Consider the following 14302-nt stretch of genomic DNA (forward strand, 5'->3'; position numbering starts at 1 on the left):
GCTCATAATATGTTTTTATAATTGTTTGTATTTCTTTGGTATTGGTTGTGATCTCTCCTCGTTCATGATTTTATTAATTTGGGTCGTTTCTCTTTTCTTTTTGATAAGTCTGGCCAAGGGTTTATCAATCTTACTCATTCTTTCAAGGAACTACCTCCTGCTTTGGTTTATCTGTTCAACTGTTCTTTTGGTTTCTGTTTCATTGATTTCAGCTCTGATCTTTATTATTTCTTTTATGCTGGGTTTAGACTTTCTTTGCTGTTCTTTCTCCAGATCCTTTGGGACTTGTGTACTTGGGACTTGTTTCTTGAGAAAGGCTTGTATTGCTATATACTTTCCTCTTCAGACCACCTTTGCTGTATCTCAAAGGTTTTGAACAGCCTAGCTGGATATAGTATTCTTGGCTGCATATTTTTCTCATTTAGTGCTCTGAACATATCCCAGTCCTTTCTGGCCTGCCAGGTCTCTGTGATAGGTCTGTTGCTAATCTAATATTTCTGTTGTTGTAGGTTACAGACCTCTTGTCCCCCGAGCTGCTTTCAGGATTTTCTGTTTATCTCTGAGACATAAATTTTACTATTAAATGACAGGGTGCTGACCTATTTTTATTGATATTGAAGGGGGTTCTCTGTGCCTCCTGGATTTTCATGCCTGGTTCCTTCCCCAAATTAGGGAAGTTCTCTGCTATAATTTGCTCCAATATACCTTGTGCCTCTCTCTCTCTTTCTTCTGCTTCTGGGATCCCAATTATTCTAATGTTGTTTTGTCTTATGGTATCACTTATCTCTTAAATTTTCCCCTTATGATCCAGTAGTTTGTTTCTCTTTTTCTCAGCTTCTTTATTGTCCATCATTTGGTCTGCTGTATCACTGATTCTCTTCTGCCTCATTTATCCCAGCAGTTAGAGTCTGTTTTTTTCATTGCACCTCATTGGTAGCCTTTTTTATTTCAACTTGGTTAGATTTTAGTTCTTTTATTTCTCCAAAAAGGGATTCTCTAATATCTTCTGTGCTTTTTTTCAAGCCATGCTAGTATCTTTATAATAATCATCATTCTGAACACTAGTTCCAACATCTTACTAATGTCCATGTTGATCAGGTCCCTGGCAGTCAGTACTGCCACTTGTTCTTTTTTTTTTCTTTTCTTTTCTTTTTTTTTTCTTTTTGAGGTGAGTCTTTCCCTTTTGTCATTTTGCCCAGAGAAGAATAGATGAATGAGAGAACAAAATGCTGAAAAGGTAACAATGACCCCAGATAAACACACACTAACCAAATCAGAAGAGACCCAAAATTGGGGAGAAAATATGGGGGGGGAATATATGTATATATATGAATGATCAGGGTGGTGAACAGAATAGAGCCATACTCTAGATTTTGGTTGTATTTTGGTCTGTTAAGAGAAACTGCCTCCCAAAATTTTAAAGAAAGAAAATCATACACACACACACACACACACACACACACACGAAGAAGGGTAAATACAATGAATGGATGAACTATGACTATAAATATGAAAATTTAAAAATATTTTTAAGAAGGAATTGATAAGTTGGTTGAAAAAAAGAAAAAAAAATTTAAGAAAAGAAGAACGTGATCAGGCAGGAAACTAGAACAAATCATACACTAGATTTAGGGTATATTTTGGTCTGTTAGAAGAAACTGTATTCCGGGGTGCCTGGATGGCTCAGTGGGTTAAGCCTCTGCCTTTGGCTCAGGTCATGATCTCAGGGTCCTGGGATCAAGCCCCACATCAGGCTCTCTGCTAGGCGGGGAACCTGCTTCCCTCTCCCCCTCTGCCTGCCTCTCTGCCTACTTGTGATCTCTCTATCAAATAAATAATTTTTTAAAAATTTAAAAAAAACACAACTGTATCCCAAAATTTTAAAGAAAGAAAAACATATATACACAAAAAATAAGGTTAAATACAATGAAGGGGTAGAATATGACTATGAAAATGAAAATTAAAAAAGATTTTAAAAAAGGAATTAATAAGATGTTGGTTGAAAAACAAAAGAAGAAAAATTTTTTTAATTTTTTAATTCACATATAATGTATTATTAGCCCCAGGGGTACAGGTCTCTGAATTGCCAGGTTTACATACTTCACAGCACTCACCATTATAGCACATATTTTGCCTAATAAAAATTTTTTTAATAGAAAAAGAAAAAAAAAATAAAGAAAATTCAAAAAATTAATTTTGAAAGACTAAAGAATCATGGGGAAAAAGCCAAAAATTCTGTGTGCTATATTCTCCTAGCACTGGAGTTTTGTGTTCTCATTGATCAGTAAACTTGGTCATGGCTGGATGTTCTTGCTGATCTTCCAGGGGTTAGGTCTTCCAGGCCTAACCCCTGGACATTCTCAAATGTCCTTGCCTGAGGTAGAATTGCACCACCCTTGCCAGGGGCCAGGCTAAGTAATCTGCTCAAGTTCGGGTTTGCTCTTGGTAGCTTTTGTTTTCTGAAAGCTTTGCTTATAACTTTGGAGGATGGGAATGAAAATGGCGGCCTCCCAGTATCCAGCCCCGGAGGAGCTGAGAGCTTGGGCCCCACTTTCAGTGAGACCTTAGAAAAAGCAGTCAGTCACTCCAGTTTCCCTGGTCTCCGGCTGACTCTGTGCTCATCTGTACTGTGACCGAGCGTTTCTGTCCCTGGTACACAACCCCGTTTGGAGTGTCCAAACCCAGCAGATTCCTGCAGTGTACTCCCATGCTGCTCCTCCAGGAGGAGAAAGGGGAGTCTCCCCAGATCTTTCGCTTGTTGGGTCCTTGATCGAAGAGTAGTGGCCTAGTTGTGCTGTGGATCATGATTTATGAAAACCCCAAACTGAGAGCCCACTCCTCAACTCCGTCTTTGCAGCTAGCTTCCCTGCTCCAAAACCTGAGAGCTCTGCCACACTCTGGTACCCCCTGTCTTTCCGTTGCCCCAAGGGACCTGAGACCCCCACTGTCCCAGTGAGGATTCCACTCCCCATTTAGCCTCTGGAGTGATGTTCATTCTGTGGGGCAGACTTCTAAAAGTTCTGATTTTGTGCTCTGCCACTCACTTTCCAGGAGCTGGCTGATGGAGACTCCCTCATCCCCCAGCCACCATGGTCTATCTTCCCGTATATCACCTAGGATTCACTACTCTACATGTCCTGTCTTCCAGAAAGTAGTTGCTTTTCTGTTCATAGAATTGCTGCTATTCTTTGATCTCCTGTTGAGTTTGTAGGTGTTCAGAATGGTTTGATAACTAGTTGAATTCCTGGGACCAGACGAAATTTAGATCTCCTACTCCTCTGCCATCTTGCTCCTCCCCCATATTAAAAGATTCTTAAACTATAATAAGTCAAAATAGGAGTAACAGTAAGACAAAATAGAATGTCTAGCATAATGTAACTTTTAATAATATGTATTTGGCATTTCAAGTCAGTGATTAAGGATAGAGTAAAAAACAAAACAACAGACTATAAGAATTTAACAGTATATAAAACAAGTTGTTAAGAATGAGATGTCAGAATTTCTTAAGCTGTCAGAACAGTGGTGCAGGTTTTACCATTTTCCACTGCTTTATTTTCCTTACTTGTTGGACCAGAAAATTAAGAATATATTTTTGGTATTTGAAAAAGGCCAGATATCAACAAAACATAAAGAAATCCTTTTCAGAGCTTAATTCATCCAGAGAGGTATTGAAACATCCATTCATCATTGTCTTCTAAGCTGAAAAATAGATCTTTCCAGAATTCGAGTGTAGAGATGCCTGAGTGTCTCAGTCGGTTAAGTGTCTGTCTTTGGCTTAGGTCATGATCCTAGGGTCCTGGGATCAAGTCCCACATCAGCCTCCTTGCTCAGCAGGGAGCCTGCTTCTCCCTCTGCCTGCTATTTCTTTAGCTTGTGCTCTCTCTCTTTCTCTGAGAAATAAATAAATAAAATCCTAAATAATAATAATAATAATAATTTTAGTGTGATATTCCTGTCACTGTAGCATCTGATTGTTGAGAACCAGCCTTCAGTGAGGGAATACTCTGTTATTTCTTGAGTGTGAAATCAATCTGAAAATCTAGAACTAGTTGACAGAACTACCAAACACTTGACATTTCTGATAGCCTATAATTTTGAGTTAGTATTTTTCTAATTTAATAGGAAAAAGATAAGCAAAGATGATTAAGTATGGAATCTGTGTTAAAGCTATCTTGTAGTGAGCCAGATGGAGGTACACTGATGAAAATTTGCTGTCAGCATCCTTTCTTATTGATATGAAACATTATTATTATTAATGTAGTAGTTTAGAAATTTTCTAAAATTTGAGGTTCTTATGTATACTCAGTATCCATAATGGATTCAGTGGTATTGAATTTGAGAAAACATTACTTTACCACTGTACATCATCTGTAAAACCAAAGAATGTAACTAAATGTGGATCTAGATAGAAAGTGTAAAATTTGTACCCAAATTCATTGCATTTGAGAATCCAAAATAGAATATGTAAATATTTATCTTATTGGATTTCATGTTATTCAGATTTGCCCTAAAGAGATTATATTCTTGCAACTTAGAACTATATATATAGTACATTATTTGATTCACTAAAAAGTGAGCATTCTTCCTGTTTATATAATATTCATTCAGAATTACAGCTCTTAACAATTCTTTAGATATTTTGGTCTTAGTTTATGATCTTTATGATTGATTCCTCAAGTATTTTATTACCTGAAGTTGAGTGCTTTCCTAAATTTATTTTAATTCATGGGTTTTATGCACTTAGTATTGGAAAGATTTGAGTAAAAGTTAAAGATTCCATGTATGCATTTTAAGAGTGTTCTGGGTCAGGCCACTTGGGTTTGAGTTTTCACTAGCTGAATGACCTTGGGCAAGTTACTTAAACTCTCTGTGCCTGTGTTTCCTGGGGCTCTAGTTATTCTACTCTCCCATGAGTTCGCACCATTTCACATCCATGCAGGGCCAAATGATGGGAGATATACAGGGAGGGGAAAGAAGCAGAAAGGGCATTGGTTCATCCTCCTGGAATCACAATTTCACTATACCAAGAGTTTTCTCCTCTCAGGCTCTTGCAGGTTTCCACTGCTATTACCAGCTCAGGATAGCTTTGGGAGCTGAGGTGTGAGAAGAAAAATAAGAGATAAGTAAAAGGGAGAGAGATTCCTGTACTCTTTCTGAAGATAAGGCATTTCCTTATTTGATCCTTGAGCCACAGACAGAGTACTTTTTCTAGAGTTCTTTCTTTGCGACAGCACGCAGTTTGGGATTTCTGGCTGTATTAAGTCCAAGTTGGAAGTATCAGAAAGGGGAAGGAGGAAAATGGAGCAGGAGAGTGGGAGGTAAACTCCTTACCAGTTCAGAAATACCTTGCATCCTGGTATTCTTCTCAGACAACTTTTCTGCTCTTTACAAAAGGGACTTGAAATATGTTCTGTTCAGGTTTTATGGTTTCATTCAATGGGACAGGGAAGATGGAGTCTACTCAATTGTACCCAGAACCAGATCACATTTCCTTTTTAAAAGAGAGCATTTTGGTAATGTTTTCACCATCCTGTCTTTATCTTTCCCAAGGCTATTCCCATACAAAGGTACAATTTGAATTGCATTACTCTCTTGGAAAAAAAATAAATAAACTTGATTATCTCTCCATTGATTCTAGAATTAAGTAGAGACTCATTCCAGCATTCAGATTCCCCAGCAGTACATATCTCAAATCCTAGTCAAACAGGAGTACTTGCTAATAGATAGTTATACTATTCCACACTTAATAACTTTTCTTAAATTCTTTGTACCTAAAATGGTTCCCCAGCCTTTCAGTTTTTTCCTCTTCAAATTCTACACATCTTTTAAAGCTTTAAATGTATTGTCTTCTTAAAATTTGTCTTTTTAGTTCTCTGCCCTGCTCTTACGTGCTCCCCATAAAAGGATATATGATCTCTTCAGCCTTTGAATAACTTATTTTTATTTGTGTCTTTTTCAGTATGTGTGTATATATATTTACATATGTATACATTTTGTTTTAGGATTATTTTTGTGTTCAGAGGTACAGTAACTGTGTCTAACACAGGCTGTTGTTACCTTCAGATCCAATAAATTTAGGTAACGTTTAGTGCCTACCATTACTTTTTCACTTCTCTATAACAATTTTTTGAGGCATTTATTCTGAATTTCATTCATATGAGGACACTGAGGGTAAGTAAAGTAGCATCTTAACTCTTATACAGTGGCAATTTCTTGAGTGCAGAAATTTTAATATTCAGTTTTCTTCCAACTAATACCTACCATATAGTAGCTACTCAATATGCATAGCAGTAACCCTTTTTTCTTCTTTCTGCAGTACCTTGGCCATGTAGAAGTTGATGAGTCAAGAGGAATGCACATCTGTGAAGATGCTGTAAAAAGATTAAAAGCTGTATGTATTTGATGGTTGCCACTGTTGATCTATGTACTGAAATATTTTCTTAAGAGATTTTGTTCAGTAAATTTTAGTGATTCAGTATCCAGTAAGACCAGTATTTCTCTTTAGGCAAAAGATGTGGGCTCTAGTAAAAAGCATCTCATGCTATCTGTCCAAAGGCGTAAATTATAAAGACCAACTTCATCGGTTTAGGCCAGACATTATCCAAAAGGTATTTGGATTCAGAACCCATGTGAAACAAGTGGTATGAAATCTAAAACCAAGAGAAAACTGTTACAGTTAGTGTCTTAACCTAACTGTGATAACTGGGTTATAAATTGCTGATGTTAAATTTACTCTAAGAAACAGTGGAAGGTAGAGTTATTTGTGATGATGGCTAGTGAGGCTTACAGTTGGGGCAGGACTTATTATCTTCACTACTACTCTCCAGATTCCTTCTGTACACCCCTCTAACATAAGCAGTGTATTTCCCCTGCCTTTTTCACAAACTTCAGCATACTTGAAATGGAGAGTCCTTTTCCAGGAAGAATAATATTTTCTTTGCCTCTTATACCTTAGACTAAATCCCAAGCACATCCTTGTATATTTAATAAAAGGAGAGAATGGATTCAGAGTTCACAAAGGTTCACATTGATGTGTTAATATCATATTTTGGATAGGTTTGAAATGTCTCTTAAACTCTGACAATCCTCTTCACAACCTTCCTTCTCTCCAATGTGTGGCCTTTTTCCAAACTCTTCGCTGTGAAAGCTTTAACCATTACTTCTGCATGCCCTTGCCCCAGACAGCATAAAAACTTGTTTGCTTTGGGTTTGCTGGTATGGTAGGCTGCCACAAGTTTGGCTACTAATGAGTGCTTTTTTTTCCCCCCTTCAATTTGCTTATCAAAACCTTTCTGCTTGGTATATTTTATATGACCTCTATCCGTAATCCCTCATTATAAAAGATACAAGATTAAAGACACAACCAACTTAGAGAAGTGTACTATATTTTGGAACAAATGTCTGTGAATCTGTTGTAAAAGGGAAAGGAGGAGAGAAATAACTGATTATAGTATGCAAGGAACAAAAAAGAACCCCCAATATGTAGACATATGGTATACTGCATATACATACATACATACCATTTACCTCAGATTATGGTCATTTAAATTCTTAAATGATTGAAACCCTTCCTATTCTAATCATCATTAATGTTAAAGGGACTTACTTTCATCTGTTACGGTATGTGAAGCTATAATTTACAGACTTGTCATGTCTATCTGAATATATTCATCAGTTAAATACACCCTCAGACAATGTAATTTTCCAAGAAACATAAATTCAATCTTTTCTTTAATAGAATAATTCCAATTTCACTGAAAGAGTAAGTTTAGCTTGGAAAATTTTTAAAGTAATACAATGATTTGTCCTATTAGTCATTAAAGAATATTTAAACATCATAATACTAATGACTGAAAACAACAGGCAAATCAGTGAATAGATTAAATAGACTTGAAACAAACTACTAGTAGTTACCAAAATCTTATAACCTACATAATTTGCAGGTAGACGGTCATTGTGGAATGAGCCTTTAGAAAGTCTTCTAATTCAGAGCATGGCTTCATGTTCACTCTCTAAATAAGGGAAAACTAGGGATGATTTTAATTTGCACATAAGACATTAAGAAATGGTATTTTAGTTTAATGAGCAGTGAATCCTCTTAACTAGTTTTTTTAGTCTACATTTAATTAGAAGCATCTCTTCATTATATAGATTGTATAAGTTCATTGTGTAAAATACAAATGAATAAAAACAGTACATAAAATTTTTTGTAATCACAGAGATAGCTACTATTCACCATTTAGTTTTAAAACTAATTTTTTTTAAGGGGCACCTGGCTGGCTCAGTCGGAAATGCATGTGACTCTTGATCTGGGTCATGGGTTCAAGCCCCACATTGGGTATAGGAATTAAAATAAACTTGAAAGAAAAAATTTTTTTTAATTGAGTGAATTTTTTACCTTTTTATATTTTTGATCATGAAGATTATAAACTATAAACATCTCAAGTCCTACTTGAGATGTAGGACTGTTTAGATAAAAAAATTTAAGAAGTTTGTTTTTCACCAGAAATAGAAACCAAATTGCCATTTAAAAAATTATACTTATGCCTGGAACAGTGTCTGGCACATAGTAGCCACTCAAAAATTATTTCTAGAATATACAGAAAACAGTTCAGTCCTCAGTATAGTCAAATCAAATCTCATAACAATTATCATAACCCTATCTTACATTTAATGTCTTAAAGTTTACGAAAGCCTTTTGTTTATCTCTAAATGATTCGTACTTCCATATGGTCATTTATGACTAATATGAAGTTTTATAAGTATGTTGATTGCTTTTCTGGACATAAACTTTTGAACATTGAGGGGAAATTGACCACTTCTGAACTTTTCATTCAAGAAGTTATTTAAAATTTTTTAGACTGATGCTATCCAAGAGACTTGGGGCAAATGTTGTGCATAGTTTCACATAGATAAACATGTATTTAAAAAATAAGATTGAATTTTGGGGTCAATTTCCTGTTGATTGTACTCAATGAAACTTCCTCCTATAAATACTCTTTCAAATGCTATACTGAGAAGTTTGCAGAAAGTTGGAAGTCTTCAGGATGTTGTTCTTCTCAGACTATATTAGTCCACAAATATTTTAGATTTTTGTCTTTTCATATTTTTACTATGAAGAAATTTCTAGTTGCCTCCCCACCCTTACCAAACATTCATCTGACATTTATAATCTGCTGTACCAGATGGTTATATTGTGCCAAAGCTATATCTTCTTCCTTAGAGTTTCAAGTAAATGGAAGCAAATGTTGAAGTGTACAAGTTTACAGATTAAAGAAGAAATAACATGTTTATGGAACTAGTTTGAATGCCAGAGTTGTAAATTAAAGAATTACATAGCTTAGATGTACGAGTTAAGTAGCAAAACAAACATCTTAAACCTATCACTTGAATGATGTTTTAACTAAAAATGTGGCATTCTGGAGCTTTTTAAATTTGCAAATAATTGAAGAAGCAATTAATTACACCTATTTTCAACTCATTTGTTTTGTGACATACGTGCACAAATTAGCCACTTTTTGACTTAGATCATATACGATAAATGGCAGAAACAACTATTGCCCATTTTCATTGCCTATATTGACATAATTTAAGTGTCAGTAGTAACATCATTTATTAGTCTATTTTGTAAAAAGTGTATCGGGCCTTTGGGTATCTTGCTGACACTGGTCCAAGATGTTCTTTCCTTTTAAAGATCTTTTCTTCCCATTGTCTCTAAATGTCTCTCCCTCTCTGTCTTGGTTTTAGACTAGTTCCATTATACTGACAGTTTCTAATATGTTGTTTTTTTATTCACTATTTGATATATTTGCTTTAATATATGTTCTTGTTTTAGCAGGTAAAAGAATCATAACTTTTTTTTTTTTAGAAAAAAGCACTAATATTCTCTAATAACTATCTTTTAATGCATTTTGCATGTCACCTTTTTTCATTAACAACTGAGGTCTTTGAAGAAAAGAGAGCATACTACATGTTTAACAAGAGATTTTATGGGAGCCCAACTAAATATTAACAGATCTCTTTCCCTCACCTCCCTATCCCTCAAGAATGGTGAATCTTTTATCTTTGGCTGCATCTTTAAACGCTGATGGTCACTCACAGTCTAACAAAACTAGGGTCACCAAACTTGGCAGTAGAAATAAACTTAATCTTACTGCAGCAACTTCCCCAATTTATTGTTTTTCCAGTTTAAGTTCACAACATTTTTTGGAAATATTTGATGCTGTTTCTAACTTAGGTATAGGAAACAAACTCTTCAGTGTTTGAGAGTAGTGAATGAGTTTATAAATTGTCCGAGAGAGTAAAATTTCAGTTCATTTGTCTTTTTCTGGGCATTTATCCAATATTAAAAACTGATTATAAAAACTAAAGGCTTAAATAGTTCAACCAAAGTTAGGAAATATAAAGTTAAGATAGCTTGGTTAGAACCCCTCTACTTCATATAAGTTCTTCTGATCTTACATGATGGCCAGCTTTCAAAATTTCTATAAGCTTAAAAATTGGTACTGGAACCAGAGATGATGTCTCTCTTATCTACATAGTTTCAGAGTTATATACTTATAATTGTCAATGCAAATTTCATTATTCTAAAACAGTATCATTTGAAAAGAAAACAAAAGCCTGTTTTAAAATTTCAGTTGTGATCCACAGATTTTTTTTTCCACCTGTAGTGAAAGCATTAGCTTTGTGTTCTTTAAAGATAATTTATTCTCTGTTTAGAATAGAACATATCTGTTATTTCCTCATGATTGTTGTGGCATTGATCAGCCCACACATATACATACTTACAAATTGATCCCAATGGATGAGTAAAGATTCTCTAAGTGACATCTTGAACTTGGTAAGAAAAAGTCTGACAGAGATTCTTGCTGCACATTCATAATTTAATTTTATGTATTGCAGTTTTATGTGATTATGCTGTTATCCAAATGTAGACTTTTTTTTTAAGTTGATGACTTCCATATAGTAGACCACTGATTTTTTAAATTGAAAAATGGAAATTGAAAAATGTACTACTACTCACTATTAGGAAATTTAAAATACAAATCTCACCAAACCAGTATGTCTTAATCTTTTTCTCTGCTGCCAGATTTGGATAATCTCTGTTTCAGAAGTAAATAGAGAATACTAAACTAACTAGTTGCTCTGCATGGATACAGGTTCTGATTTCTTCTCTTCCTATGGATTCTTAGGCCATACAGTATGTCTCCCTGCATTTTCATGCACCCTTCCTTTTTCCCTGTCACTCCTGGTATGGATAACTCTTTAAAACTCTCACTCCCCTTCTCCTACTTTACCCTTTACCCAACTTCTGTATGTGCTTATTGGTGTGAAACCCTGGGACATTTAGCCCATACAATAATAGCGCTCGACTTGTCCCCCTGTTCCTCCAGGAAAGGAAGTTCTTCAAAGGCTTCTTTGGAAAAGTAAGTTTAATGCCACATTCATGCTTGCTTTATAAGGAGTTACACCCCCAGTATAGCACTGACATTTGTTTCTTTATAATACAGGAATTGATTTGACTATATATGGAAATTAATTGGAAAGTTGCTATCTATGATATTAATTGTGTGTCTGTTTATACTAAAGTCCAGTAAAGAAAGCAAATAGGTTGAAAAAGTATTATTTCCACAAGGCTAGGTGTTTAATTTGATCTTGCAAAGCTGTTCATATTAGCATATTAGCTGGAAGTGGGAATATTTTTTAAGAAGTGGGTTTTACTTAGTGCTCAATATTGACAGAAATGGGAAGATATATTAATAAGTTCAAGTGGAAATTGAATGTACATCAAATTTTACATTCATTGCAAATGCTTTTTTCAGTCTAAATTAAATTTCGAGTGAAGTGAGTGAAAGTACATATATTTATCTTTGGGGATTCTGTCATTTCTAGTCTGGGCTGCTAATCTAAAAAAAACTATCTTAATTAGTTGTCTACCAAATAATCTGTCATCATATGGGATATTCCTTCTGTACATGCTTTTCAAGTATTTGTTATTTAATGTTCCTATTTCCTTAGAATTAAGAATAGATATATAAATAGGTAAACACATTTCTAACATTTTTGTCAGAATTTATCATTGTTTAAGTAAGTGCTAGGAAATAATTCAGATTTAACAGTATAAGAAAACACTATTGTCATTGGGTATAAGTTACTAAGAGTTAATGTGAATATAAAAATGCCATCATTTTTTGTTTTTCTGTTTTTTTTGTTTTCTTACTGGGTGGTTTTGATACTTTGAAATTTTGTTTTAAAGCTCAAATGGGGGCGCCTGGGTGGCTCAGTGGGTTAAGCCTCTGCCTTCGGCTCAGGTCATGGTCCCAGAGTCCTGGGATCGAGCTCCACATCGGGCTCTCTGCTGAGCAGGAGGCCTGCTTCCCCCTCTCTCTCTGCCTGCCTCTCTGCCTACTTGTGATCTCTGTCTGTTAAATAAATAAAATAATTAAAAAAAAATAATAAAGATCAAATGGTTTCCATTTTATTCTCAAGTAAATATTTTAGTTGTGACTGGTTTTTATGTGTTTATATAGCCCACCTGATTTGTTTATGAATAAATTTGAAGAGACTTTAGATTGAGAAGCTTGATTCAGGTACTGCTGTCAATCTGAAATAGAAAGTCATATAATTTACCCACATGTCACAATAAAATTTCTAGTAGACATTTGAGTTTGAGTTAAATTAACAGGTCCATATCTAGAAAAAATTAATCCTATAGACATTTGCATCATTACAGTTAACCCTGAATAGTGCCTGGGGTCAGGGCCTCCAACCCTCTCTGCAGTCAAAAAGTGCTGTATGATTTTTTTTACTCCCTAGGAACTTAACTCTAATAGCCTACTGTTGACCTTACCAATAATGTAAACAGTTGATCAACACATATTTTGTATGTTATATGTTTTACATACTGTATTTTTATCCAGAGAAAGGAAAATGTTATTAAGAAAATCTTAAGAAAAAAATAAATTTACAGTTCCATACTGTAGTTATTAAAAAAATAACATACATGTAGATTTGCACAGGGCAGTGTGTTTAAGGGTCAGTTGTATAAATACTCAAAAGAATTGTTGAGGAAGTTTCTTTGGTAGCTATATATTCTTTCCCAAATAGAATTTCTTTTTTTTTTTTTAAAGATTTATTATTTATTTGACAGATCACAAGTAGGCAGAGAGGCAGGCAGAGAGAGAAGAGGAAGCAGGCTCCCCGCAGAGCAGAGAGCCCGATGCGGGGCTCAATCCCAGGACCCTGGGATCACAACCTGAGCCAAAGGCAGAGGCTTTAACCCACTGAGCCACCCAGGCGCCCCTATTTTTTTTTTTTAAGATTTTTTATAAAAAGTTTTTATTTATTTGTCAGAGAGAGAGAGATCACAAGTAGGCAGAGAGGCAGCCAAAGAGAGAGGGGGAAGCAGGCTCCCCACCAAGCAAAGAGCCCAGTAACGGGGCTCAATCCCAGGACCCTGAGATCATGACTTGAGCCAAAGGCAGAGGCTTAACCCACTGAGCCACCCAGGTGCCCCCCAAATAGAATTTCTCAAAGTGATTTCACATCACTAATTATTATACAGTTTAAAGTAGATTCCAAGTGATCAGTTTTTAACATCTCTACTTTAGTAAAAACAACCTTGTGTAGACCTCGTATAGAAGACTAGATTATAGAAAATATTGATATAATTTATAGAAAAAACATACCAAAAGAAGACTTATTAAGAAGTTATAATATGGTGTTAGGGAACAAAGGTAGCTCTCATTTTGAAATCAACCCCAAAGTGGCAATATTTATTACTATACAGAGTGGAGTCATGGTTCACCTACAGCATGGCCGAACTGGGTCACGCTGTGCTTCTTAGTTGTTTCACTGTATTTTGCAACATAAATTTATGTGGCCTAAGAAAGAAAATCAGGAATCCTCTCACTTAATCCTTAAAATAATGCTGAAATAATTATTCTCCCTGTTTTACAATGAGGAAACTAAAGTTTATGGAAGTGACCTGCCCAAGTTCACAGAGTAAGTTAAGAAGCTAAAATTTCGACCCAGATAATTGGACTCCAGAGCTCACATTCTTAATCACTGTTCTATATAATTACTCTGTTTTCATATTAGTTACAACCGAAGTTTAAAAGATTTAACCTTGGGACGCCTGGGTGGCTCAGTTGGTTAAGCAGCTGCCTTCGGCTCAGGTCATGATCCCAGCGTTCTGGGATCGAGTCCCACATCAGGCTCCTTGCTCGGCAGGGAGCCTGCTTCTCCCTCTGCCTCTGCCTGCCATTCTGTCTGCCTGTGCTTGCTCTCTCGCCCTCTCTCT

At 35.4% G+C, this 14302-nt stretch overlaps 1 protein-coding gene across 8 annotated transcripts in view; it reads left to right on the top strand.

Annotated features, from left to right (window-relative positions):
- Window positions 1-14302, top strand: part of NUMB (NUMB endocytic adaptor protein) — a 189381-nt gene that overhangs the window by 139410 nt on the left and 35669 nt on the right. For 6 of the 8 annotated variants that reach the window (XM_059373800.1, XM_059373807.1, XM_059373803.1 and 3 more), the window contains 2 exons: window positions 6317-6391; window positions 11394-11426. In XM_059373800.1, coding sequence (XP_059229783.1) covers window positions 6317-6391; window positions 11394-11426 — 108 coding nt within the window. The remainder of the gene's footprint in view (window positions 1-6316; window positions 6392-11393; window positions 11427-14302) is intronic. The other 2 variants (XM_059373806.1, XM_059373808.1) reach the window with 1 other exon arrangement.

The sequence above is a fragment of the Mustela nigripes genome, chromosome 13, assembly GCF_022355385.1.
Source record: "Mustela nigripes isolate SB6536 chromosome 13, MUSNIG.SB6536, whole genome shotgun sequence".
NCBI lineage: Eukaryota > Metazoa > Chordata > Mammalia > Carnivora > Mustelidae > Mustela > Mustela nigripes.